Genomic DNA, 27993 nt, shown 5'->3' with positions numbered 1-27993 from the left:
CAGGAGGAGGGTTTCCCTTTATTTCAGAATCACGTACAAAACTGAGAACTGTAAAACGAAGCAAGCCACATGCAGAATAAAAGGGCATCATTAAAAATGAATGTCAGACGAACACCGACATTCAGGAGAGGTCACGCACCAGGTTTGTCTTCTTTGCTATACAAAGAATAGTTGGAGAGATTCCCTTTTTCAAAAAAGAATAAAAATCACAGTGCAATCATATTGTAAATGTCGTACAAATCGCATCATCTTCTACTTACACATTTCTTCATTTCCCCCGTAAGGCACAGTAATTTAAAACACAAAATAAAATTACAGAGGTGAAAAAGTATTTCCGGCAGAGGGCAAGTACAGAAAGATTGTCCAATTTAGAGGAGAAAATGATGGGAAATAATGTGTCAAACGTCTTCAGCTATTGCATATTGGAGATTGTAAACCTCAGACTTGCTCTTCTTCGTATCCTATCTTTCCTCGATGGCAAGATAGAGGGAATCATCCCATTTTACCCAAAACAACTCGGTTAAAGTAAGGCTAAAAGAGAGATGGGAATCTGTGGCCCTCCTGATGTTAAACTCCTATAATCTCTGACCATTGACAGTACTGCCTGGGGCTGATGGAAGTCTAACAATATCTGGAGGGCCACAGGTTGTCCCAATCCCAGGGCTAAAAGTTAAACTCAGTTCAAACCATGGTTTAATCTTCCAAATGTACCACTAAGTCATCATTCTGCATGTCTGCTTTCCATTTCCCGTGTGCTCAGCACTTCTTCATGATATAGTGGCTTCCAAAGATGGAACACTTGTAATAGCAGTTCTCCCACATCCCCAGCGCCGACATCATGCCAAACCATGGGTTTGCAAGCCCGCTCCAAACCATGGTTCCCAATCCTTGCTATCCAGCCACGCACACAAAACGGCTGCTGAGTTTTAGTGATAAATGCAAAATGGAGTCAGTGGTTCACAAAGGCCACCAAGCAAACTTCGCGACTGATCAGCTACTTGAATCCCACCTGGTCTTGGGTCTAGTCTTGCCCAAGCTGGTGCCCTCCAGATTATTTTGCACTACAACTCCCAGCCGGCATGGTCCATGACCAGGGATGATGGGAATTGTAGTCCAAAACATCTGGAAGGCACCAGCTTGCTCCATCCACGACGCCTCAGTGGCCCTCATTTAGCATCCTTTGAGGGATGCAAGCTCAATTTCAATTCCCCAAGCCTGAATGTTTTTCATTAAAGCTCATTTTCTTAAGCTGCCAAAGCACACTGCCGTGAAGCGCAACCTGATTTGTTATTTTTTTTTTTTTTAGGACGGACACCATTGCTTCCTGGGAAGGTATCGGCCGAAAAGTACCATGGCTACATTTTGGGGATAGGCGTGGCGGCCACGGCGATGCTCTCTATCGCACATTCGTCAGTGCCTCTACGGATCCTGAAATAACCCCCCTCGCCCCAGCCCTCTCCCCAGCTGTTCTTCACTATCCAGAACTTCTCGCCGGTGGCTGGGTCGCTGCCGTAGCCGACGAGCAAGACAGCATGGTTGGTCAGCTCGAAAGGGTTGAAAGGATCCATCAGGCCCGTGTGGTGGTAGATCCCCCCTTCGTAATGCAAGAAGTCACTATACACTTCAAAGGCAACAGCCATAGGCCCGTGCGCAAGAAGTTCAAGTTCCATCAGCCCTGCATTGCACCCTCCGTAAAAGCCGCCAACGTAATGGTAGTTGGTGGCATAGTAGTGGTAGCACTTGCTCTTAAAAGTGCAGGGCGAATCCCTGGCTGTGTAAGGGAAACAGTCCTCCTCAACCACACCAAAATCCTGAGCGTATTTGCCAGCAATGAGGTAAGGAAATCCTCCATCGCAGCCTGAAAGAAACAAGGAAATAACCCAGATGGTTAATCACACAATTCAAAGTCCGGGGGCGGGGGTTCTCCTTCATTGCCAACCAAGCTTTGAGAATATGTATGTGTTCACTAGGGTTGGGCGATCGCTGGTTTTCAACATCGTGGTACATCACCAGCTAAACACCACAATACATTCGTACCTTGGAAGTCAAACGAAATCCGTTCTGGAAGTCTGTTCGACGTTCAAAAACCAAAGTGTGGCTTCTGATTGGCTGCAGGAAGCTCCTGCAGCCAATCAGAAGCCGCGGAAGCTCTGACGGATGTTCAGCTTCCAAAAGAATGTTCGAAAACTGGAACACTCACTTCTGTTTTTCGATCGTTTGGAAGCCGGAACGTTCGACTCCCAAGGTGTTTGGGAGTCGAGGTACGACTATATAGCACAATGTCTGAAATAAGGATGGAACTATGTAGAGACATTGGTTGGCTTCGCAATTTTCCCCACATTGTGATTTCTGCATAGAACACACACACATATCACAATTTGCCGAATTTTGTCAGGTCAGAAATTATGAAACCAATATTATGTTACAGACTTCAAACCGGTTTTAGATGATATATCATCCAGCCCTAGTGTTTGCCCCATTTTCTATGCTCTTCGCTCATTCTGCTGCCCCCCCACCCCACCCCACTGCAAGCTCCTTGGAGCAGAGATCTCTCTGTCTTGCCCAAATAACTCAAAGCTGCCATGCAATAGTTGGGCATTGCCCAGTTTATGCCCTTCATTTCTAGAAGCCAACAGTGTGCACATCCTGCAAATATGCACAAATGTCCTAAGGGATATAGGGAGACAGCGGTTTCCATCCCATTCTGGGTTCGTCACCATCAGTGCTATCTCCATTCTGCTGCAGTTCAGCTTCTGCCAAACCTCACTACCCCTTGTGGCTGAAACAGATGAAATTCATTTCTATGCCTATGCTGGCTTTTGGCAGCAGCTCTCTAGGGTTTTAGGGCAGGCAACATTCCTAGTCCTATCTGGAGATGCCAGGGATCAAACTTGGGACCTTCTGCATGCAAAAGAGTTGCTCTACCACTGAGCCACAACCCTTGCCCTGAGCCACAGAGGGGAGAAGTCCCGCAGAGCCTCTGTTGCTGGGTTAGATGGTGAGGAAGATGTTCTTCAGCACAAATGGGGAAAGCCAAGATCGGTAGGCTCTTGGGTCCAGGTTACAGTGAATGGATACAGTGCTGCCATGTCGTTTACCTTGAGAGTACTGGCTGCAGGAAACAACCTGCTGGGGGCTGAGCGTCGGAGTCTGGGAATTGTTGGTGAGGATACGAATCCTGGATTCAAGCATGCCCATGGAAGCAAAGGCGTAGCAACTGCCGCAGGATGCTAAGGAGAACGAGAGAGCCAGTTAGAGCCAGTCTTCCATCCTAATATTCCCAGGACTCCACAATTATATCACCCCGTTCAGCTGACAATGGATGGAACGCCATGATTTAATTTCTCACACATCCCAGAGATGAAGGCGATCCACCATCTCCATCCTAGCCTAAATGGACCAATGGACCTCAATTAGGGAGTGGGGAACTTCTGCAGCCAGAGGGCCATTTTCCCTCCTGGGCAAGCTTCTGGGGGCCACATGCTGGTGGGGGTGGGGCAAGAGGCCAAAGGGGGTGGAGCCAAAAAAGTCACATCTGCACAGCAGGCCAGTTTCTACACAAAAGCAAAACTATCCTCCATCCCGGGAAGCAAAAAGACAGAGCAATGAATGTAAATTTTTTAGGGGGGGGCAAGCTAGCTTCTGCTCACCCGCACCCGCCAGAGAGGCAAAAGGCATTTAAAGAGTTTGTGGACATGTCCCAGCCTGGGAAAAATACAAAAGGAGGGTGTGAAGAAGGACTAGTGAGCGGCGTTGGCCTGGGTTCTCCTTTGTGGGACCATTTCTGCAGGGGCTGGACAGCATTTTTCAGGGATGCTGTTGTGGCATCCTGAGCAAAGGGTTGGGTGGAACCGCCAAAATCAAAGACTGGACTTTGACAGACTTAAAAAGACTAATGCGTCCTTGGCTGGCAGGGGGGAGGCTAAGTTGGGGTTTTGTTTTTGTATTTCCCCCCTTTTGATATTTATTTATAAAAGGTTCAGCTTTCTACACTTCTTAGTGAGTGCTGATCTTATGCTACTTGAGGTACCTGTTAGGACCACTCATACACTGATGAAGAACTACTATCAAAACTGTACCACATTTCTGGAACATCCATCATCACATGGGTACAGGATTGTGACTGCTGGAAGGCTTGTTTGCCTCTTTCAATAGTGATGGACTATATTGTCTAATTTTATTCGTGCATCAGTGATAAGACTTTTATTTTCTGTGATTCCATTACATATTCTCTGTTAAGAATTGCTGTGCTTGGAGCTTCTATTATCACATGATTACAGGATTGGGACTATTAAAAGGCCTGTTTGGCCTCAGTGATATTGATTGACTATCTTCTTCAATTTTGTTCATACAATATTGATTTATTTTATTATTTGTATCTCCATCATATGTTCTCTGTTTAAGAATTGTGAAATAATACAGGATATATATATATATATATATATATATATATATATATATATATATATAGTTAGAACATTATTGGTCACGTGTTGCCTGTTTTTGCTTAAAGTTTCTCTGTTTTTGCAACACAAGGAATGCTGATGTGTCATCCTGCATTGTAGATCCTGCACTGAGCAAACGGTTGGGTTGGAAGTTCTGATGATTCTATGCTTTATTTCCCCCTCCCATCCCATCCCGCTAGTTTTCCTGATCATAATTGCTAGTGGCTTTTGTTCCTTTTACACTTCAGTACCTGCTGCATTAGGGACGCGGGTGGCGCTGTGGGTTAAACCACAGAGCCCAGGGCTTGCCGATCAGAAGGTCGGCAGTTCGAATCCCCGTGACGGGGTGAGCTCCCGTTGCTCGGTCCCTACTCCTGCCAACCTAGCAGTTCGAAAGCACATCAAAGTGCAAGTAGATAAATAGGTACCACTCCGGCGGGAAGGTAAACACAGTTTCTGTGAGCTGCTCTGGTTCACCAGAAGCGGCTTAGTCATGCTAGCCACATGACCTGGAAGCTGTACGCTGGCTCCCTTGGCCAATAAAGCAAGATGAGCACCACAACCCCAGAGTCGTCCGCAACTGGACCTAACGGTCAGGGGTCCCTTTACTTTTACCAGCTGCATTACAGAACTATGGCTTTCTGCCCAATATACAAGCATGTCACACTAAATTTCATGCACACCAGTGGGTGTGGTGTGGCACAAAATTGAACGCCACTGGATAACTTTGTTACTCCCTCATCCTTCCCACATGCGTGCACTTGTGTTCCAGCAAGATTTCCACATGAAAATAGCAGGAAAGAACTGTATGCTGTTATACCCTCAAGCTTCCTGGGTTAAAAGGGCTGCAAACAGATTATTATTTTTTGGACTCAAATAACATAAAAATGAGCGCTAAACACACACAATATTCCATTAGTTTTACAACGGCTTTTACATTGTAAAATACAATGCAGAAATAAACAGAAAATGAACTGCTGTGTGAATACAGGTGAAGTTGCAAGAGCCCATCTTGCAGAAATACACAAACCTTCCATGGTGTATTTTTCCTCATTAGCAGCAAGATAAATTAGTTATTCAGGATGGTGGCACATTCATTTACCAGCTAGGCAATATTGACAGTTAAGAGTATAAACAACAACAATGGCAAGAGTTAGCAGCGGCAACCTCAAGTTAATTTTCTAAAAGCACCAGTTTTCGCTGTTCCCCACAAATTAAATCGCAACCTGGTTTAAATTGCATTAGAGGCCACTCGCTCTGCAGCCAAATAAAAAATCACTAAAAGCCATTAAAGACTCGTTAAAAGGCAGAAAGGACTCTTTTCGAAACTGATGGTTCAGGAAGTCTATTCTCTTTCTAACCAGTTTCACGGTCAGCAGATCCTCCAGGCCTGAATATCCATTTAGGGGAAGCAGTTTCCAAAAGCAAGGTCTCTGTTGCAACACAGCAAACCAGTCCCAGGTATTGCCTGGCTCTGGCTGCAAGTTCTGCTCATAGAAGGGATTGCAGAGATGAAAAGAAGCATGCTCTGGCCTCTGTGAGGAGACCTTGTGGCCACTGAGGGGCTGCAACCCTCTGACTCCCAGGAAGAACTTTGAAGCAATGAGGGAAGACCACTCAGGCCCCATCCATCAACCAGAGGAGCTGCAGAGACACTGCTTCCCCCTCCTGGCTTGGAAGGCACCATCTTTCTCTCTCGATTTTGCCTCTACTCCCTTGAAAGTCTTGTCCTTTTAGTTTGTACGCCCGAGAGCAGGGCCTCTCTTTCTCTTTCCAAAATGAAGTGCGCTGCTAAGGGCCCTCGTATTTACGGGACCGCCTCTCCTGGTATGCCCCGCAGAGGACCTTAAGGTCCATGAATAATCATAGTTTAGAGGTCCCGGGCCCTAAGGAAGTCAGATTATCCTCCACCAGGGCCAGGGCCTTCTCAGTGATGGCGCCAACCTGGTGGAATGCTCTGTCCCATGAGACCAGGGCCCTGCAGGATTTAACTTCCTTCCGCAGGGCCTGTAGGACAGAGCTATTCCACCTGGCTTTCAATTTGAACTTAGCCTGATCTTTTATTCCCCTTCCTTCCCTCCCCTTTTTATGAAGATTACCCGCTCTGGGATCCCACAGCTAATTCTCCCCTGCTCTCCTTGCTGGCCCAAATAGGACTAATTTAGCCAGCTAGCCCTGGTGATCATCTAACGTTTATTGGATGGATTTCCCCCCTAAATTGATTTTTGATTTTATTATTATTCAAGTTTTATACCGTATTTTACGCTGTTTTTTTGTAGCATCAATTAAGTGTTTTAAATTTGTTGTTAGCCGCCCTGAGCCCGGTTTTCTAAATAAAAATTTATTATATTATTGCTATTATAATTGCCTGAGAAGCAGAATACTCCAAATCACAGGGAGAGGATGGAAAGTAGATCTGGCCAGATCCTTATCTCCCCTATTGCCTCACAGGTCAAATATGGCAGGTGGGCAAGAAATTTCGACAGTAGAAAAGAATGGCAAAATAAGATGATTGAATACGTAGAACTGACAAAACTGTCCAGGAAAATCTGAGACCAGCGAGACCAACAGTTTGAAAAAGACTGGAGTAATTTATTACATATTTGACATAGGATTGTAAACATTAAACAACACTAACAGGACTGACTTAAAGGTTTGCTGGTTAAAAGTCAAAGCTGATTTACAATTATAAAGAATATGAAAGTAAAAAGAAAGGTAGATAGACAGAATAAAAATGCAGATGAAGTTATGACTGGAAGTTAGAAAGCCAGTTTGGAGGGATGGATGGAATTTGACGACTCAAGAGAGTCAAAATACAGGTGATGATCAGAAATGTAAAAACTATGGTGTTTTTTGAAAATGAAAATGCTAATAAATATTACTATAAAAAACAACAAATATGACAGGTGGGTGGGATTGCCATTCTGTCAATCACCTGACATCACAAAGATGACAAGCGATGCAACCCCAAGACCCATCTTCTGATGCACAGCCAGCCAGCTGATCGTTGGGACACCAATGTGCTTCCCCGTCTCACTGATTGGCAGGTATTTGGTGCTCCAGAAAGTCCTTTTGGCCCAGCCAACCCCCCTGAACTCTGCCCACAGCCTCCCCTGGGACTCGAACCACCAACCTTCTGGTTGACAGCCAAGCACACTGACCAATTGCACATGGTTTGGCCAAAATGCAGTGGGAGAGACAAGCAGGGAGGCCTGGACCAGTTTTTCCCCATCCCTGCTGTAAATAAGTGAGAAAGAAAGCAAAAAGGAGCCAGTGGGAATTCAGAGTTCAAGGTTTCCGGAAAGAAGCTGAAAGCTAATTCTCCCAGAACATAGTCTTGGGTTTCTTGTAGCAAAGAGGCACGTAACACCACTTCTCACTGCCCAGGAAAGTGATGTAATTTCCACCCACACCCAAAAACCACAAAATCCTTTTCCTCATCATTTTCATTTCTGTCACGTTCTTGGGCCTGCTTCGAGCACATCAGCTGAAGCGGTTAGGCCCAAGCCAGCCGCATTTAGCCACCTTCAAGACTGACACTGATGGAAGAAGGGAGGGATTTATGACATACCTACCCGGTGGTGTAATTATCACCACACACCTAGAACTATGACTTTGATCAACAATAAGACCTGAAAGTGGCGTAAGACAATTCAAGGGATCACTGGCTAAAAGCGGAATGATAATTTGCTGTCAGAAACAATTAGGAAAGTAATCTGTTAATGAGGTTCAGTTCCACTGTTAACAAGCATCCAATATTAAGTTGAGTGAAACTTAGAAGCAGGCGGCGTGTCAGACTGGGCCAATTCATAACCCAAGACTGAAGCCGGGGTGGGGGTGGGGTGGGACCCACAAGAGCAAACTCCAGGCTTCCGGCCTCAACCAGGAGGCTGCTGAAAACAGAAATGGGAGCAGAAAATGCTTATGTTCCCCACATCTGATCCATGGTCATGGCAAAGGGTGAGGCAAGGTTTCTGGGCGATGCAGCAGTCAAATGGCTGATACACTTTATGATGTGAATGAGTTCAACTCTTTAGTTGTTCTCACGATGGATGACAGCATCCCGCGTTGCAATGTCCTTAACTTGCACCCATCTCTCTCAAAAGAACTGGCTGTAGGCTGTGTACATCCAAGTTGTGTATTTGACTTTTCTAGAACACCTTGTTGGTTATTTCAGTAACAAAAGGTATGAAAGGAACATATCCTACCCTGGTTTCGCACTGGGCTGACGTAGTTAACACCATTCACGTTCCTCCAGTCCCAAGATTCAGGCAGGTTGGAAACTTGTTTCATTAGTTCAGCAGTCAGAGGGGCAGGTTTTGGCCTATAAAGAAATAAAACCCAAATACTTCATACTGGAATCCCTATTATTTGACAAGAGGAAGAATTGGAACACCATCCGAGAGCTGCAATGTCCACACAGCCTTCCTGCATGTCTTCCTACAAGCAGCAGAGTGTTCATCTATGGAAAAGGTACAACACTTCACATGTGGTGGAAGTGTGAGCATGTACAGCCCTTCTGGCAGTGGGTATTTACAGAAATAAGCTATACTATGGGTTAACACGTAGAATATACCCCAAGTTTGGGATTGTTAACCATTTTAAAAGAAGGGCAACCTGAATAACTAATTACTTTCCTTTTAGTAGCAGTGCTTCTATGAGTGGCACAGAATTGGAAACGATGTGTGCATTTCTTGTTGGAAACGGAATGTATGTCTGATTGATGCATCAGAAAGATTAACAAAAGAGATCACATGCACTGAATACTACAAATGATGAAGGTGATTTTGTTTAAATATGCATCGTTCTGTAAAATACTTTACTGATAACTCTGAAGAATAGCAAGCGCCAAAATCAAAGACTGGACTTTGGCAAACTTAAAAAGACTGCTCCGTCCTTGGGTGGCAGTGGGGAGGCTAAGTTGGGATTCTGTTTTTTGTATTTACCCCCTTTTTGAATTTATTTATAAAAGGAAAAGGCAGGGAATCTCAGGTCTAGGAGCTAATGAGGCCCTCCAGATCCCTTTGGAAGCCACCCATGCTGGCAGCCATCCCTGCCCCTTGTGGGAGAGAATCCCCTACAGTGGCACCTCCGGTTACAGACGCTTCAGGTTACAGACTCCGCTAACCCAGAAATAGTACCTCGGGTTAAGAACTTTCTTCAGGATGAGAACAGAAATTGCGTGGCGGAGGCAGCGGGAGGCCCCATTAGCTAAAGTGGTGCTTCAGGTTAAGAACAGTTTCAGGTTAAGAACGGACCTCCAGAATGAATTAAGTTCTTAACCTGAGATACCACTATAGTTTAAACTATGTGCTGTGTGAAGAACGATTCTCATTCAAAGATAGCGCAGCTTTCCCATGGAAGGACCACTGCCTTTACACACAGCTTGTGAAAGCGGTAGGAGCTGGAGACACGAGTTGTAAAACTCTCTCCTTCTCGCTCTCCATACATGTATGCGCACACACAGGACGATGAAGGGAGGTGTGTTCAGCACCACCAACCCTTTTAAGCAGCACAAGCCAGCCACAGGTTTATGGTCCCTTGGTGACGACCAGGCCAGAATGTCACGACCCCTTTACCTTGGAATTCTGGGATTTAACCCGCCTGCTCTCCGAGCCACATCTTCTAGGGTGAGGCCTTCATATTCCTTGTAGGCTACTGCTTTCCACGATTTCTGAATGGCGTTGATTGCTCCTACGAAGTCGTAGTTGTTCACGTAGAACTTCTGCAGAGATCTGCGGTCGAGACACAAACGACGCGTTAGGCGAGGGAGCCTTGCGAAGGCTAGAATCTGCTTAAGTCCCAGTAATTTATTAAGAAAACAGCCCAACGCAACCCCTCATGAAACTCTTCCGCAAGACAAGAGACCCTTTGTTATTAAGACAATGCCACCAGCAATCATAGTGCTTCACAGACGGGCATTTAAAGTTGAAATCTCTGCCTCACAGTCAGCACCGGATTTAAGTTTGATGAGGCCCTAAGCTACTGAAGCTAATGGGGCCCTTTATATGTCAAGCTGTCCTTTATCAACAACAAATTGTTGCTTTTTTGTGTTGAATATATGCTATATGGTAATTTATGGACCTAAAGTCATTTGCACACGTTGCCAAGCAACCAGTCCATGCAGAATGCAGGCACCCAATATATAGAAATGAGCAAACCAGTGATATTTTAGGGAGCAGGCTAGCAGGCGGGGCCCATTGCTTACATCATGGGAGCCTACACAACACAAAACACTGTTGCTGTATGTATGTTTTATTTTATTTGTTTTTTTATCTTATATTTTGGAAATGTACATCCAGGTTTTCCCCCCTTTGGGGGGGGGGCAAGAGAGTGGGGCCCTAAGCTATAGCTTGCTTGAAGGTAAAGGTAAAGGGACCTCTGACCATTAGGTCCAGTTGCGGACAACTCTGGGGTTGCGGTGCTCATCTCGCTTTATTGACCGAGGGAGCCGGCGTACAGCTACTGGGTCATGTGGCCAGCATGACTAAGTGGCTTCTGGCGAACCAGAGCAGGTCACGGAAATGCCATTTACCTTCCCGCTGGAGCGGTACCTATTTATCTACTTGCACTTTGATGTGCTTTCAAACTGCTAGGTTGGCAGGAGCTAGGATCGAGCAACGGGAGCTCACCCCATCACGGGGATTCGAACTGCTGACCTTCTGATCAGCAAGCCTTAGGCTCTGTGGTTTAGACCACAGCGCCACCCGCATCCCTTGTTTAGCTTATACGTAAATCAGGCACTGCTCACAGTCTATGTGAGCAACAAGGAATAGCAACAAGGAACAAGAATTAACTGGTTTACACTCATTTTATTTAAAACTTATAAAAAAACTTAATCGAACAACTCTCGAAGCCAAGTGTTTCCAAACAGTGCTCAATGAGCATTAATTCAGGTGATCCCTGACACATCTGTGGCTTCGTGGTTGAAGATGGGGGACGGCACAGCTATTACATGAACAATTCATATTGATTTTTAATTGTACTTTTATTTGTTATATTGTATTTTATTTTATTGTAATGCAATAAAATGCAACATAGAGGAAGTAAACAGAGCAGTCAAGGTATAATTAAAAATCATCCAACATCCAGCAGAGTACATTAAAATGGGCAGAAAAATCATTAAGTGGTCCTACAAGAACTCCAGCAATTTCCAAGAGGTTTCTGGAAGAAAAGGTTTGGGAACTGCTGTTCTAAGTGGCAGAAAAATAAACTGTACACATACAGGTACACCTTAACTGGACTTTGCAGTGACTTTCTGTACCTAGAAGAGCCACAACGTTTCAGATATGAAGTATGAATGTTGTTGTTGTTCTGGCATCTGTCAGACAACGGAGTGCACCTCGTGGGGTGAAGCCAAACTGCTGTGCTGGCAGCACTGAAATGATCTCTCTGAAACACAAGCCTGGGCAGTGTGGATGGAGGTCTTGGGCTGCCCAGATGGCAAGACCCTGCCCTCTCAGCCTCAATGATGTGATCCAAAGGAAAGCAGAGCAAGACGTTTGGCACCAGCTTGGCTGCAGGAGTTGCCAGAAGGAGGCATACATGGTACCATCTAGCTGTCTTAGGGACTCCACTCTGGATTTCTGTAGGGTTTACTCCAGGCTTCCTCGGCCCTTCAGATGTTTTTGGCCTACAACTCCCATGATCCCTAGCTAGCAGGACCAGTGGTCAGGGATGATGGGAACTGTAGTCTCAAAACATCTGGAGGGCCGAGGTTGAGGAAGCCTTTTCTTCTCCCGAAGATGTCCCTGCAAGGCTACCTTCCCAAGCTGATGAGCCCCACCTGCCCCTTTAAGTCTGAATACTGACTGGGTTTTAAGCATGAATACCAGAATTCTAGCTCCCTATGATCAGAGGGTCAAAACAAGCACCACACATGAACCAGAGGATGCCTCAAAAGATCTATGGATTCTGATGACTATAGTTGCACTGAACATGTCTCTACACATGCCTAAGTCATTGTCCGCAGGTTGATTTGTACAGCTTAAGTGTTGTGTACACTGACTGTACACTCATTGAACAGATCACATGTACAGCTCAGTTACTTGCGTACACAGACTGTACAGTTTTTGGATGTAACATATGAACTCTCTCATTATGAACCTATGGAAACCTATGAAACTGCATCACACTGAGCCAAAACATTGGTCCTCTCTCTCCCAGGTCAATGCAAAAATAAACTCTACCAGTCTCTGAAGGAGATCCAGCAGGATGAGCCTGCAGTCTTCTGAATCAACTGGCCTTCAGTACTTATTTGTTTTCAAGACCAGTAGAAAGACAGTCCTTGTCTTGACATGACACGAAAGGAAAATGTATGGGGAGGGAGGAGGTAACCACGAAAAGGCTCAGGCACCATTTTGCAAAGTCAAGAGTTGTTAGAATGATCAGCTGGGATAAAAACAGTTCAGGGGGCCTTGCTTCAGTTATCTCTGTCTGGCTCTATGACGGAGCTATCAGAGCATGTTGTTGTTTAGTCATTTAGTTGTGTCCGACTCTTCGTGACCCCATGGACCAGAGCACACCAGGCACTCCTGTCTTCGTATCAGAGCATACAATTAACCAAACAAAATGGCATTTGTTTCCACTCACCTTCCAGTGGATTTCAAAGGCAGCTGATTTACACGAACACCGGAGGCTGAAGGGGAGATCTTTTGTGCGGTGAAACATGCCCAGTTCCGGCCCAACACATCATGGACCCACCCAGGTAAGGTCTCGTGGCAGTAACTGGTTACGTTTAAGCCGTCCTTTTTATACTGGGAAGGCAAGCGAAAGGGATGCTGGTCAGATTCTGCCCATTTTGCAATGGGGATGATGGTGGCGATTACCGTAATTCCATTTCTACACCACTTTATATTTTAAAGAACAACTCTCGAAGTGGTACACAACAAATAAAACATTGAGTAAAACAAATTCAAGCTTCAAGGAAAAAAATTCAGATCCTTTAAGTGACATTTTGCTTTCTCCGGTCTCCAACCCGGCATCCACATGGTCACAAATTTGACCAGCACCAGTTACAAAACACGCCTGACTAATTTCTAACACTGCCTTTGGCCCTTTGATGAGCTACCGAACCAGGGAAAAGCACCCACGCAGCCTGGAAATGCCTAGGCTTCTGCGGAGCTCCTTTGGCCACTCACTGCCTCTCAGGCTAACTGACTTCACAGGGTTCTGAGGATAATAATAATAATAATAATAATAATAATAATAATAATAATAATAATAATTTATATACACCCCACCCGTCCCGGTTCAGAAAACCAGGCTCAGGGCGGCTAACAACAAATTTAAAACACTTAATTGATGCTACAAAAAAACAGCATAAAATACAGTATAAAATGTGAATAACAATAAATTCAGAATTCAAAAATCAATTTAGGGGGGAAATCCATCCAATAAACGTTAGGGCTAGCTGGCTAAATTAGTCCTATTTGGGCCAGCAAGGAGACCAGGGGAGAATTAGCTGTGGGATCCCAGAGCAGGTAATCTTCATAAAAAGGGGAGGGGGAGGGAAGGAAGGGGAATAAAAGATCATGCTAAGTTCAAATTGAAAGCCAGGCAGAATAGCTCTGTCTTACAGGCCCTGCGGAAGGAAGTTAAATCCCACAGGGTCCTGGTCTCATGGGACAGAGCATTCCACCAGGTTGGCGCCATCACTGAGAAGGCCCTGGCCCTGGCCCTGGTGGAGGATAATCTGACTTCCTTGGGGCCCGGGATCTCTAAACTATGATTATTCATGGACCTTAAGGTCCTCTGCGGAGCATACCAGGAGAGGCGGTCCCGTAAATACGAGGGCCCTAAGCCACATAAAATGGACAGGTGGAAGAATCATGTACCCTTGCATTGAAGCTGCCTGGAGGAAAGGTGGGGTGAAAAGTCTTTAAAGAAACATCTCCTCCCTGTAGACCAACTTCCCATGGAAATTAAGTTTGAAAGAAGTAGCACGTGTGAAAAATATCTAGGGGTCTTACCGGACCATAAGCTGAACATCAGTCAACAATGGGTTACAGCAGCAAAAAACAAAAGCCAAGGCTATTCTAGGCTGCATCAACAGAGGTCTTGTGTCCAGATTAAGAGAAGTAACAGTATTGATTCTATTCTGTTCTAAGCAATAAAATAGAGGGGTGCTGCCCATAGCAGTTTCTGGCTTACGAATGCATCCACTGGCCCCAAAAGGCCAGCGACCCTCTGGACTAGGGGATTACAGAGTTGTGATGCCTACATTTCAGGGCCCCAACCCTACAATTTTGTGATAAGGGCTGGATCAACCTGGCTGAGAAGCAAGCCAAGTTTTTCTGCTCAGGGAAGATGCATTTGCCCAGATTTAGATAGCCCACCAGCCACCATATGCTTCCTATATTTTTGGTTTTGCCTGCAGCTTTGTTTCCTTGACACGAGGGACGCACTTTAGACCTCTGTTGCTTTTATGCTTTGCAGAAAGGGTGAAATTTGCCTCCTTGGCACGATGCCGGCAGGGACTGTAGGCTCTGCGGTGCTAAAACGTTCCAAGTTCCTTTGCCCCGAAGCTCCGCTGAGCTGCCTGCCGTCGATCTTGATGAATTTGGAACGGCATCCCGGAAACTTCGTGTACCTCCAAAGCAATAACACAAAACACAGCAGCTTCTTTCTTCTTTTGCCGCCGGCTCTTTTCCTTGCCTGCTGGTCCCAGGCGTCATGAAACCATGAGCCTTGGCGGTTTTAAGCGGCCTTTCCCCCCCTGATAACCTGAAGCGTGAAAACTTCATACAGTGGCTGCTTCTTAAAAAAGAAAAAAAAGAAAAATCCAGGAAGGGCACCTGGTGTTTGTGTGTGTTTAGAAGGGGTGTAGGAAAATTTGTGGCTTAGCTTCTCAGCCACGTTGATCTGGCCCTTAGCACAGAATGGCAGAGTTGGAAGGGATCCCAAGGGTCATCTAGTCCAACCCCCTTGCAATGCAGGAATCTCAGCTAAAGAATCCAGGACAGATGGCCATCCAAACCTCTGCTTATAAACCTCCAAGAAAGGAGAGTTCACCACCTTTCAAGGGAGTTCAACAGCTCTTACTGTCAGAAAGTTCTTCTTAATATTTAGTCAGAATCTCCTTTCTGGTAACTTGAAGCCATTGGTTTGGGTCCTACCATCTGAAGTAAGAGGAAACAAGCTTGTTTCCTCTTCCAGTGTGAAGAGAGCCAGTGTGGTGTAGTGGTTAAGAGCAATAGACTGGTAATCTGGTGAACCGGGTTCGCTTCCCCGCTCCTCCACATGCAGCTGCTGGGTGACCTTGGGCTAGTCACACTTCTCTGAAGTCTCTCAGCCCCACTCACCTCACAGAGTGTTTGTTGTGGGGGAGGAAGGGAAAGGAGAATGTTAGCCGCTTTGAGACTCCTGAAGGGGAGTGAAAGGCGGGATATCAAATCCAAACTCCTCCTCCTCTTCTTCTTCTTCTTCTTCTTCTTCTTCCATGTGACAGCCCTTGAGTGATTTGAAGATGGCTATCGTATCTCCTCTCAGTCTCCTCTTTTCCAGGCTAAACATACCCAGCTCCTTCAACAGCTCCTCATAAGGCTTGGTTTCCAGACCCTTGATATGCCTTATAGAGTGAGACCATTGAACCATGTAGTTCAGTATTGCCTACAATGACTTGCAGAGGTTCTCCAGGGTTTCAGACAAGTCTTCCCCGGAGATGCTTGCGATCTTCTGCATAAATAGATGCTCTACAAAGCAGATGTTGGGAGACTCCTCCCAGAGCTACGATTCTCAGAGTGGCTTAACAACCAACCTCTCTTTCCCAGGGGAGCTTTGAGACTTGTAGCTCTGCGAGGGGAATGAGGCATCTTCTAAAATCTCAGCACTCTACAGATCCCGTCATTCTTTTGGGCAAGCCATCATGGTTTGAGGTGGTATGACAGTGCATTAAATGCTTGGCACTGTTATGATTTAATGCATGAAATGGGACTTAGCCCCACACCCCATGGAGGCACTACAGATATCACAAAGACTTGTCCAACTGGCAGTGAAGTGTATGCAGTCTACAGAGTCACCTCTTTCAACCAACACTCTTCTCATTAGGTCTCTACAAACAATGGTTGGCACCCAAAGCAAGATAGGGATGGAGCTCTTTCAATGCCATCTGCTCAGCAATTCAGCTTTGCTTTTAACAGAAATCTGCTTACGTTCCACACCAACTCAGAAACAACCAACCTCAATTTTCTTATCTACCATGCTTCAAAAAACTAGACATCTATATAGTCATATGTGTGTGTGTACACAGTCACTGAATGCCATATATTAATCTCACCCCCTATGTACCCAACCAATCACTGCTTATGCAGACGAGGGCATCCTGCAGTTGCCATCCTATCAGAAGTTCTGTTCTGCACAAGGTCAGAATCCGGCCTTTAGTATGGTGGCACCTAACCTTTGGAAGTCCTTCTTTGTTGCCTGTTCTTTCAGCAAGCCTTCAAAAATCTTTATTTTTTAAATAAATCTGGGATTTGAATTGATTTTACGTGTTGTTGTTTTTAACCCTGTTCTTATATCACACAATCAGATTTTGTAGACTTGGAAGTGGACATTCGGGTGATCTAGTTCAATCCCCTGCTATGCGGGACTATTTATAACAATTATTCTTCTATAGGCAATTGTTTTAACTTAAAAAATAAAATAAAATCCGTATCCGTCTTAGATACATTGCAGATCACTTCGCGATGCCCTTATGGGAAGTGATTTATTTGTAAATGAAATAATAATATTATTATTGCATACACAGACTCCAGGTGATGACCACTTTCAACTTCCACAAAGCCCCAGGTTTAAGTTTCCCACCACAAGTGGTTTGTAGAATGCACGCAAAGGGAACTCGCCGCCGCTCGTTCCTCTCTGCTCAATTTTGCCAGGGATCTTGGAAAGGCTGTAGCAAAGGGAAAGAATGAGTGCACTGCCCAGTAAATACCAGGTTCAATCCCAGGCATTTCCAGCTAGAAAGACTCTGCTTGAAACCTTGCTGTCACTCAAAGTAGACAATACTTCATTGAATGAACAAATGGTATGATGAAAGGAAATTTGCATGCATGTTCTAAGACAACAATCTGCAATGCAGCAACATCTGGAGGGCCATAGTCCCATAATCCTTGGCCACTGGGCCTGGTTTGCTGGGGCTGATGGGCGTTGGTCTCCTACAACTTCTGGAAGGCCTCAGGTTGGGGAAGGATGTTCCAAGAGCTCCCAAAAACAGCAGTTTTTTATGAACAGGGTGTTGTCGTTGTTTGCTATTGTTCAAAAGAGCATGCAAGACCCCACCTGATGTAGCACGGTCAACTAACAGGCATCCACAAGATCTACCGTTTTGGAGAACAAACCCCATTGTCTTGCATGTTCCTAGAAGGGTCTCACCAAGCAAGTCCTAACCACCCCTAGTCTGCACAAATGTCCACTGTCCTGCGACATCATGGGGCAATGGCAACCTCTGGCTGGAAGAGTCAAGGCTGTGTTTTGGACCAGCTTGACCTTCACACCTGCAACCACCTCTCCCACCGTTATCAAGCGATTCTGATGACATCGAATTCCAGACCCATCCAAAAGCTTCTGCAGCAGGCACAGGCAGGCCTGTAAACAAAACCTTTGCACCAGGAGATTCCTCACTCAGAAGCCTGTTTTAAAGTTCTCCTGGAAACGGCAAGGAGCAAACAGGCATTTCGACAGAGAGTTGAAGGTCTGCAGCCAACTGCCAGCTTTCTTGGCTTCCAAAGACAGACCAACAAAGCTTAGTGAAAAATATGAGAGTTTCAGAATCTAAGCATGTGTTCAACGGGAGAGCTTTGTCCAATCCAGAACTGCTCCTCTGCTCATTCTTCAAATAGGCCGTACAGAGATGTGGGTGGCACCATGGTCTAAACCACCGAGCCTCTTGGGCTTGCCGAACGGAAGGTCAGTAGGTCAAATCCCCGTGACGGGATGAGCTCCCGTTGCTCTGTCCCAGCTCCTGCCTACCTAGCAGTTCGAAAGCACACCAGTGCAAGTAGATAAATAGGTACTGCTGTGGCGGGAACGTAAACGGCGTTTCCGTGCACTCTGGCTTACGTCACAGTGTCCCATTGCTCCAGAAGCGGTTTAGTCATGCTGGCCACATGACTCGGAAAGCTGTCAGTGGACAAATGCCGGCTTCCTCTGCCTAAAAAAAATGAGATGAGCACCGCACCCCATGGTCACCTTTGACTGGACCAAACTGTCCAGGGGACATTTACATTTTACCTTATGAAGACATTATATATTATACAGTGCTTTTCTTCTAGAAAAATAGCAGCCAATATTGTGTACTCTTGAGTACCCCCTGGAAAAAAGCAGTGATTATACTCCTTCCAAATTATTTTGCCAACAAGAATTTCAAAGTTTGGAAGAGCCACCCTTTAATCCCAACATATTCTGGAGGAAAATGGTGCAGAGGTATTATTATTATTATTATTATTATTATTATTATTATTATTATTATTATTGTTGTTGTTGTTGTTGTTGTTGTTATTATTATTATTATTATTATTATTATTATTATTATTATTATTATTTGGAAGCTACATTACCTTAAAAAATGCAAACCACTTGTAGTTGTTCAGCACAACCTCAAAGCCCTGGTTGTAAATTATCGTGAAGAAGCCAAAGTTCCCTTGATCGTCCTGAGCAACATCGAGTTTCTGAAGGTTAATGACAACTTTTTTCTCCACAGCCCCTGGAAAGAAGCAGCAAAGAGAATTTTCACCAATTTTTTTTGGGGGGGGGGCAGGCTGAAGAAACAAGCTGGCCAATGTACAAATGCAACAGTAACACAGCCCTGCAATTATACACTGGCCTGGTAGGCACAAGGGACCAGGAACTGCAGGCAAGGCTAGTGAGCAGGGGCGCCAGAAGGGGTGAACAGTCATGTCCTTTATCTGTGCCCAGCATAGGAATCAAGAAAAGGTGGCAACAATCTTTATTTCCATCAATGCTTTGTAAACCTCTTTGAAGTATAAAATAGAAAATCAAGCCGTGAATAAATTTTACAAAATAAATAAATATCACATTGCTTGGCTGATCTTCCTCCAAATCATTCAGGACATCACAGAGAGATCTTTCTCCACCTTCATTTGATCCATACAACCCACCCTGTGAGGATTATTAGGCTGAAAAACTGTGTCTGGACCCTGTGAGGTTCAAAGGCAGGGCAGGGATTTGAATCCATGTCCTTTGTTCTGGTCTGACTTGCTCAACTTTATGAATGGGCTTAGAGGCATACAATCTCAAGGCATGGCCTGAAGGCACGTAATGCATCTATTTTGCTGAAGATCATAGAATCTTAGTGTTGGGACCCAAGGGTCATCTAGCCCAACCCCACCTGCAAAGCAGGAATCTCAGCTAAAGCATCCATGTGAGAGCATCCAAGATAAGCAGCTCTGGGTCTGGCCAGTACCTGGATGGGATTGATTGATTGGTGGCATTTATAACACGCCAAAAAAGGTTCCTGAAGGAGTGGGCCTGCCGCAGCAGAACTGATCAAACGACATTCAGTTCCATGATGGAAGATAAGCCATGTATAAATTTAAGAAAATAAATGTATTCAAACAGCTGTGTGAAGCAAACCATACTTTTTTTTTTAAGCGATTCAGGACTTTGGACATGATTATTGCATCATCCAGTTTCAAGCTCTTCCAATATAGACGCAGCAGGTGTCTTCTACAACAACTTCTAATAATTTGCCAAAAACTTTTTAATGTGATGAGACACTTATTTAATTGTTAGCTGGGGATTTGTGATTTTAATTTTGGGTGTGTCTTTGCTCATACATAAATTGTTGTGCACCACCTTGATTTTCTTTTTAATGAGATTGCGGTATGTCAGTATTTTCTTTTTAACATATAATTAAAAATGTAGAATTCTGGTCCAATAAGTATTATTTTTAATGAAACTGTGGTAAGCATTTTTCTTTTACAGTACATATAATTAAAAATGTAGAATTCAGGCCCAATTAATATTTCCATTTCTGCTGCTTAAAGCTGTAAGACATAAAAGCTAAATTTTAAAAAATACTGTCTGCAATCATGTGAGGGTCAGGAGGAAGGCTAACTGCATTGTTCACTCTTTCAGGCATAAACTTTCTGACCTTGTGACCATGACCAATGTAGAGAAGTGCTGATGTAAAAAATAAAGAAAAAACACAGTTCCCTTCAGCAAATCACCATTCCCCTTTTGACCATTTTCTATCTACTTCCTCCTCTGCACCTCAGACAAAGCGGCCAACATCCTGAGAGGGGTGAACCGTGTTCTCCAATCAGCACTGGTGTTATTAAGACAAGCGCTTCCAATAAAACCAAATTTGTCCCAAATTGGAGCTGCCTGTAGACCCAAGCAATCCAATTCAAACAAAACCCACCCTCTGCAAACAGGGGCTTGTAAGTTTTAGTTAGAGATAGACACATCCAATTTCGTTTGCTAAACCACATTACACGCAGGGTTAATCTGAGGTGCAGCTGGAAACATTTTGTGTGACATCACACACACACGGAAAATGAGTGTGTAATAAGTTTTTGTGCAGCTGGGCAAATGGGATTCAACAAGGTGCAAAGTAGCTTCTAAAAAAAGAAATAGAGAGAGAAGATAAAAAGAGCACAAAACGAAGACAAATGCTGGTTCCTTTCAAATCTTCATAAACAGATAGCACAGGGGTCAGCAACCTTTTTCAGCCGTGGGCCACCGTCCCTCAGATCCTGTGGTGGTCCGGACTATATATTTTTTGGGGGGGGGGGAATGAACGAATTCCTATGCCCCACAAATAACCCAGAGATGCATTTTAAATAAAGGGACACATTCTACTCATGTAAAAACATGCTGATTCCCAGACCGTCCACGGGCCGGATTGAGAAGGTGATTGGGTCGCATCCGGCCCCTGGGCCTTAGGTTACCTACCCCTGAATAGCATACTGTTAACAGAGAAATCTCCTGTTGGACAAAAAGCAAGGACACCAGCCAGGAATAATAGAGCAAAACAGCAGCCAGTAGGCTTGGGCTTTATTGAAGACTGTCGCGACAGGACTCCCACCTGCCACAAGGTGGAACAAGATGGAAGCCCCGAACAAAAGAGCTCCCAAACTTTTATTAGCTGCTAATCCCCATGTTAAAAGTAAAGGGACCCCTGACCATTAGGTCCAGTCGTGACCGACTCTGGGGTTGTGACGCTCATCTCGCTTTATTGGCCAAGGGACCCGGCGTACAGCTTTTGGGTCATGTGGCCAGCATGACTAAGCCGCTTCTGGCGAACCAGAGCAGCGCATGGAAACGCCGTTTACCTTCCCGCCGGAGTGGTACCTATTTATCTACTTGCACTTTGATGTGCTTTTGAACTGCTAGGTTGGCAGGAGCAGGGACTGAGCAACGGGAGCTCACCCCGTTGTGGGGATTCGAACCACCAACCTTCTGATTGGCAAGTCCTAGGCTCTGTGGTTTAACCCACAGCGCCGCCACCCCCCCAAACTACATCACTCATACATCACGGTTACATCATGAAAGGCCAGGTCTGGTGGCAGTAATCTGAGCATCCTGGACCCTGCCCCATGGTTCTCCTTGCCCTCCACCAAACACCCATTAAGTGGAACAAAAGAGATATTTACATTTCCCTGTTTCCCAGCCAAGTTAATCACACCCTTTTGTCTTTATCTGGGTTTGTTATTTCTGGAATGGCTACCTGTCTGGCACTCAGGTATCAGGATGCCAGGGATGATCATTCAGGCAGAGGGGCTGCTGAGTCGGTGAGCTTACATGTCTATATGAATTCCTGAAGTTTTCCCAGTAAGCCAGTACATAGATACATTTATCAGTGAATTCCTACATTTGGTATTGTGCAGCAAAGGCCCTTTGAATAGATAGGAAGAAACTGTGATGGAGTGTTTTGTGGGGACAAATCACAAAGGTCACAAAAGTGATTGTGCTGGTTTTGGTAGTGGGCTGCATGTGCATGATATCTCCTATACATAAATTCCTGCAACAATATTATGAGACCAATTCCTTGACTACTCAGAGCCATTTATTTACTCATACTGAACTCTACTTAAACAGGCCATGTTCAGTCATTACACGCTGGTACAAAATAAACAGAAGGTCACACCGCTGTGCCATGGTGCTTCCTCTTGTGTTGCCATAGGATTGTAGGATGGTGGAGTCGGAAGGGACACCAGGGGGTCATTTAGCTCAACCCCTTGCAATGCAAGAATCACAGCTATGCTGAACTTGCTAAGATGTCTTTTGCTTTGAGACGGGGTTGGGGCTCAGCTTTAGTCTTATTCTTTGTGAGGGAGCCTCACTACCCAATTACAGGTTAAGAAAGGGAGATATTTCCTGCCCCTGAATACAGTGGTACCTCGGGTTAAGTACAGTGGTACCTCAGGTTACATACGCTTCAGGTTACACACTCCGCTAACCTAGAAATAGTGCTTCAGGTTAAGAACTTTGCTTCAGGATAAGAACAGAAATCGTGCTCCGGTGGCATGGCAGCAGCAGGAGGCCCCATTAGCTAAAGTGGTGCTTCAGGTTAAGAACAGTTTCAGGTTAAGTACAGACCTCCGGAACGAATTAAGTACTTAACCCAAGGTGCCACTGTACTTACCGTATTTTTCGCTCTATAACACGCTCCAGACCATAACACGCACGTAGTTTTTAGAGGAGGAAAACAAGAAAAAAAATATTCTAAACGAAATAGTGGATATATGATTTTTGTGGTTCATGCTGTGGCCACAGACATGTGATCTGACAGTGAGTTTGGAGTAGCTCAATGCAAAAATCCTGAGGATCCATGCTTTGTAACCATGGAGGAGGGAAGGAAGGGGAACCATGGATCCTCTGCTCACGACTGCAGCAGATCCCCCCCCCCCCGCCACCCACAGGCATGCGCTCCATAACACGCACAGACATTTCCCCTTATTTTCTAGGAGGAAAAAAGTGAGTGTTATGGTGCAAAAAATACGGTAATTTGTTCCGGAGGTTCCATTCTTAACTTGAAACTGTTCTTAACCTGAAGGACCACTTTAGCTAATGGGGCCTCCTGCTGGTGTACGATTTCTGTTCTCATCCTGAAGCAAAGTTCTTAACCCGAGGTACTATTTCTCGGTTAGCGGAGTCTGTAACCTTGAAGGGTATGTAACCTGAAGCATATGTAACGCGAGATACCACTGTAATGAAATGGTGGGGAATCCACTTACTCCCCCTCCCATGGGTATATCCAGGATTTTTGTTGGGAGGGGGCAGGCTTTCGTTAGGGGGGCGGATCCACAGATTTCTATTGATTTCTATTGATTTTTACTGATTTAGAAATGCGGCTGCCTCCCTAGGCTAAGCTCATGCACCCCCCTTCTTTCCCAGGTACCTCTATTTTTTGTACCCTCCCCGTCACTTTCATTTCCCCCAATGTTCTGGCCTTTCCATCTTTCTCTGATACTTTTTTTCTTTCTTCCTGTCTCTTTCTCTGTTGATTCTTATCTTCCTCTTTCAAGTTCTTTCAGCTGCAAAAACTTGGGGCGGGGCGGGCGACTGCTAGCTTGTGCAATTGGGGGAAAAAAGCTGAGAATAAACATTACATATAGTCCTCCCCCGCCAATTTCTTATAGACCCTGATGTAATGCATACAGTCAAGCTACATACAAGCTGACTCCAGTCGCCAGCTTAAAAACAACACCAAAAAAACCAGAAGAGCTCCTGCATCTTTAAGCAGCTGCACTACAGACAAACTTTGCTGGGAATTTTTTGTCCTGTGTGATAGGAATTTTGAGGTCTTAGATATATGGAAATGTTCATAAATGTAGTAACCAAGTACGTACATAGATCAGCACAGGAAGACCAACCTGGAACCATTTTGATTCCTAAGCTGAGCAAATGTTTTCTCTGCAAGGTCAAAGTGGCAAACCTCCCCATTGTCTCTTTCCTCACAAATCCTGTCTTAAGGGCACATTTAAGATATGAATAGGGTGTGAGCCTGTGACCTGGCCCAGGAACTAAGTATTTATCATTACAAAAGACTGGCCAGGCTACCCAGGCAATCCAATCAAGTAACCTGCCGGACAGGAGATAAACGAAGACAGGAGAAAAATAACATTCAAATTTCTGTTTTAAGACCGCCTTTTCTGTGATGTAGGTGTGATGTATCTGTGGGGTGGTCTTAGGTTACACCCCTTCTGTGATGTATGTATGATGTTTCTGGGGGTGGTCTTGATCTACAGGGTGGCAATTTCAAAAGCCGTTATAAGGCCTTGCACACCATTTTTCTGGGTTCCTCCTCTCTCCTGCGGGTGAGGGGAGCACCCTGTTGCAACAGATCAATAAAGATCAAGCTTACTAACTGCTTTGCTTCTCAATATTCTCTGGTTGGCCTCTGTTATTCTCTCCTACCAATAGGGAACCTATGTAAGGACTCTATATGGGCTCTTGGATACCGCATAATGGAAAAGGGCAATTTTTGTTTACAACACCTGGCAACAAAAAATGACATCCTCCTTTTGGTTTAAGGGTGGGATGGTCTTATCGGATGGAAGTAGCCCCTGATTCACAAAGAATCACAGGAGTGTAGAGTTGGAAAACGACCACAAGGGTCATATAGTCCAACCCCCTGCAATGCAGATTCCTTTTTTTTTTTTTTTGCCCGATGTGGCCTTGAACCAGTGACCCTGAGATTAAGTGTCTCATGTTCTGCCGACTGAGCTATTAGGTGGGCATGATACATCCTCTACCCAGAACACACAGAGACCCTGCTAAGAAAGGAGTTGTTAGCATGCTAGTGCTGGATAGCACAACCCCAACAGACTGGGAGAGGGATGTAACTTCAACACAGACCAAAAAGTGTCAATTTTCCCAGCATGAAAGATACCTGCACGCACGTATCCAGAGAGATTGTTGAAGAGGAAAACCCCCCCACCCATTTTCCCTCCCCAACCACAGCATGCATGAAGGCTAGGCTCTCTTCTTTAGGCATTCAGCTGCAGGACCTTTTAGGGTAGTTCTCAAAAGTATGCCTGAAGGAGCGTGTCCACCCCCATCATTCAGCCTGGACACTGAGGTCCAGCTCCGAGGGCCTTCTGGCAGTTCCCTCACTGTGAGAAGTGAGGTTACAGGGAACAAGGCAGAGGGCCTTCTCCGTGGTGGCGCCTGCCCTGTGAAACACCCTCCCACCAGCTGTCAAGGAAATAAACAACTATCTGACTTTTAGAAGACATCTGAAGGCAGCCCTGTATAGGGAAGTTTTTAATGTTTGACCTTTTACCGTGTTTTTAATATCCTGTTGGAAGCTGCTCAGAGTGGCTGGGGAAACCTAGCCAGATGGGCGGGGTATAAGTATATGTCCTGCCAGCCTAGCAGTTTGAAAGCATGCCAGTGCAAGTAGATCAACAGATACCGCTGTGCGCTCTTATTATATTTCAAGTGGGGAAAACATGCAAAACAAAGTAGTAGCTGGAAGGAACAGAGTTTGCCCTGGAAAGTCATCCCCTTGGTTTTTAATATCCCGAGGCCAGATGGGGTTGTGCAGCAGTAAGGAAAACATCTTTTAATTTTCCCAAGAGCACTGCATGAGACTCGGGGTCGATTTGAGCAAAAGATTCCTGCATTGCAGGCATTTGGATTAGATGACCCTTGTGGTCCCTTTCCAACTATACAATTCCTCCGATTCTCCTCCCTTCCCTTCATGTCTGGAGCAGAAACAAGGCTGGGAGGTTCCACCAACGACCTGTTGCTCAAGAAGGTTTAGATAAGAACAAAAGCAGAAAGACAGAGTTGCTTCTGCGGTAGAAGATGTGACTCATTAACAGAACTGGAGGTTTTCATGTGTGAAGAGCTGAGTCACGTGTGATATGCAGACATAACTAGCTCACACAGTACTAGTTGATTATACCCCAATGAAGTTGAAGACATATGTTAACTTGTTCAGCTTGAGGCCAAGATGAAGCCTCCACACAGAGCAGCAGTATACCTCTAAATACAGACACGGGGGAAACCACAACCACCTGTTTTCAGCCCCACTAGTGAGTTTCCCAGAGACATTTGGCTGTCCAAGGTTGTAGGAGGGAGAGAAATGTCCAGTTTTAGATCCATTTTGGCCTTGAGAAGGTCAGCAAACATTACAGTGGTACCTCAGGTTAAGTACTTAATTCGTTCCAGAGGTCCATTCTTAACCTGAAACTGTTCTTAACCTGAAGACCACTTTAGCTAATGGGGCCTCCTCTGCTGCCGCGCTGCCGGAGCACAATTTCTGTTCTCATCCTGAAGCAAAGTTCTTAACCTGAAGCACTATTTCTGGCTTAGTGGAGTGTGTAACCTGAAGCGTATGTAACCTGAAGCGTATGTAACACGAGGTACCACTGTATGATCTTAAGGCGGGAGGGGAAGCAGCTACGAAGTTAGAAATTTGTAAAGCCCCAATGATTTTTTTTAAAGGGGAGTTTGAACACGCGTTCAATCCCCTTCTAAAGCTTGCTTACTTTTGCTTTCTATTCCATTTTATTTGCACAGCATTCTACTTTCTGTCGCTGTGAAATCCAGACCCCTTTCTCCGCTATGAACTCGCGAAATAAAATAAAATAACCCGCACCGAGCGGAGTTTGAAAACCGAATGCAAAGTTCAGCTTTGCCTCCAACAAGGAAGGAGAGGGTTTCCTGAAAATGATCCTACCCAGCAGATCTCCTAGGTAGGAAGTAAACCCTCCGGGAATACAGTGAGATTTACTTCCGAAGTCAAGGAAACGAAATCTGCCAAACCGCGCCGCTGGGCTGATTCGCCGGATGTTTTCCAAACTTGCCTTTCTGTTTGTTGGCGTTGTTTTATTGGGGGAAGGAAAATAGGTCAGAATGGAGAACAGTAACGAGAACAAGAAACGGGGATCGCTCCTGGAGGCGGAGGAAGTTGGAGAGGCGAGCGCCCTGCCATGCGCGCTGTCACTTACCCACTTCGGAGCAGTTTATGTGCCGGCTCGGGGATCCGTGCCCCCTGCCCACCTGGAAAACCCAGGTGCCCACTAGGTCCTCGAAGGTGCAGTTGGCCGGCGTGTCGGCCCAGCTCGGCTGCAGCTGGACGAGGAAGAAGACGAGGAGGAAAGCCAGGCGCCGCGCCAAACGCGCCATCGTTGCGCCCCGAGGTTCTTGGCACGGAGGAGGAGAGCGCGCCGGGGGATCAGCGAGGGGAGCAATGGGGAAAAAAAAAAAGAAGCGACCCCCTTCCCCGCTGGGCTTAAATCTGTCCCCGGAACGGCGGGGCCCTGCTAGGTCCGCCCCCCGGGCATCACGTGTGAAAGGGGGCCAGGCGCTTCCTCCTCTCCGGCTCAGAGCAGCCGAGCGCAGAAAACGGCCTCCTATGCGCGGAGTCCTTTATTTCACCGGGCTCAGCCTTGGCCGCGCCGAAGGCTTGGCTCCAAGTCAAATTGGGAAGGGACCACCACGGTCATCTAGTCTAACCCTCACGCAGTGCTAGAAATATTTGGCCCCGCGTGAGCACTCGAACCCACGAGCCTGAGATTAAGAGTCTCGTGTTCTCAAGAGCAATGATTCTCTCTTTTTTTATATAAAAAAA

At 45.5% G+C, this 27993-nt stretch overlaps 2 protein-coding genes across 2 annotated transcripts in view; both read right to left on the bottom strand.

The window, feature by feature from the left end:
- On the bottom strand, positions 1–27959 carry CTSC (cathepsin C). Its single transcript, XM_081197410.1, has 7 exons — positions 27371–27959; positions 19001–19146; positions 13038–13201; positions 10025–10180; positions 8654–8769; positions 3099–3230; positions 1–1858 (listed from the first exon to the last, which is right to left on the bottom strand). Exons 1-7 carry the CDS (start codon positions 27546–27548, stop codon positions 1356–1358), a joined length of 1395 nt encoding a protein of 464 aa, XP_081053536.1. The 5' UTR covers positions 27549–27959; the 3' UTR covers positions 1–1355.
- Positions 4624–27993, bottom strand: part of GRM5 (glutamate metabotropic receptor 5) — a 346127-nt gene continuing 322757 nt past the window's right edge. The window contains exon 11 of the transcript XR_014008886.1: positions 4624–5053. The gene's annotated coding sequence lies outside the window, so the exon portion shown is untranslated. The remainder of the gene's footprint in view (positions 5054–27993) is intronic.

This window comes from Podarcis bocagei (assembly GCF_964188305.1).
Source record: "Podarcis bocagei genome assembly, chromosome: 6".
Taxonomy (NCBI): Eukaryota; Metazoa; Chordata; class Lepidosauria; order Squamata; family Lacertidae; genus Podarcis; species Podarcis bocagei.
Note: the sequence above shows the minus strand (reverse complement) of the source record. Positions and strands in the feature narration are given on the sequence as shown.

Bases quoted from the DNA above. Each gene is read 5' to 3' on its own strand.
- CTSC (XM_081197410.1), bottom strand. From the start codon at position 27,548: ATGGCGCGTTTGGCGCGGCGCCTGGCTTTCCTCCTCGTCTTCTTCCTC. The intron at 19,147-27,370 runs GTAAGTGACAGC...GCTTCTTTCCAG, and splicing joins CATAAACTGCTCCGAAGTGG to GGGCTGTGGAGAAAAAAGTT. The intron at 3,231-8,653 runs GTAGGATATGTT...CGTTCTCCTTAG, and splicing joins CAGCCCAGTGCGAAACCAGG to CATCCTGCGGCAGTTGCTAC.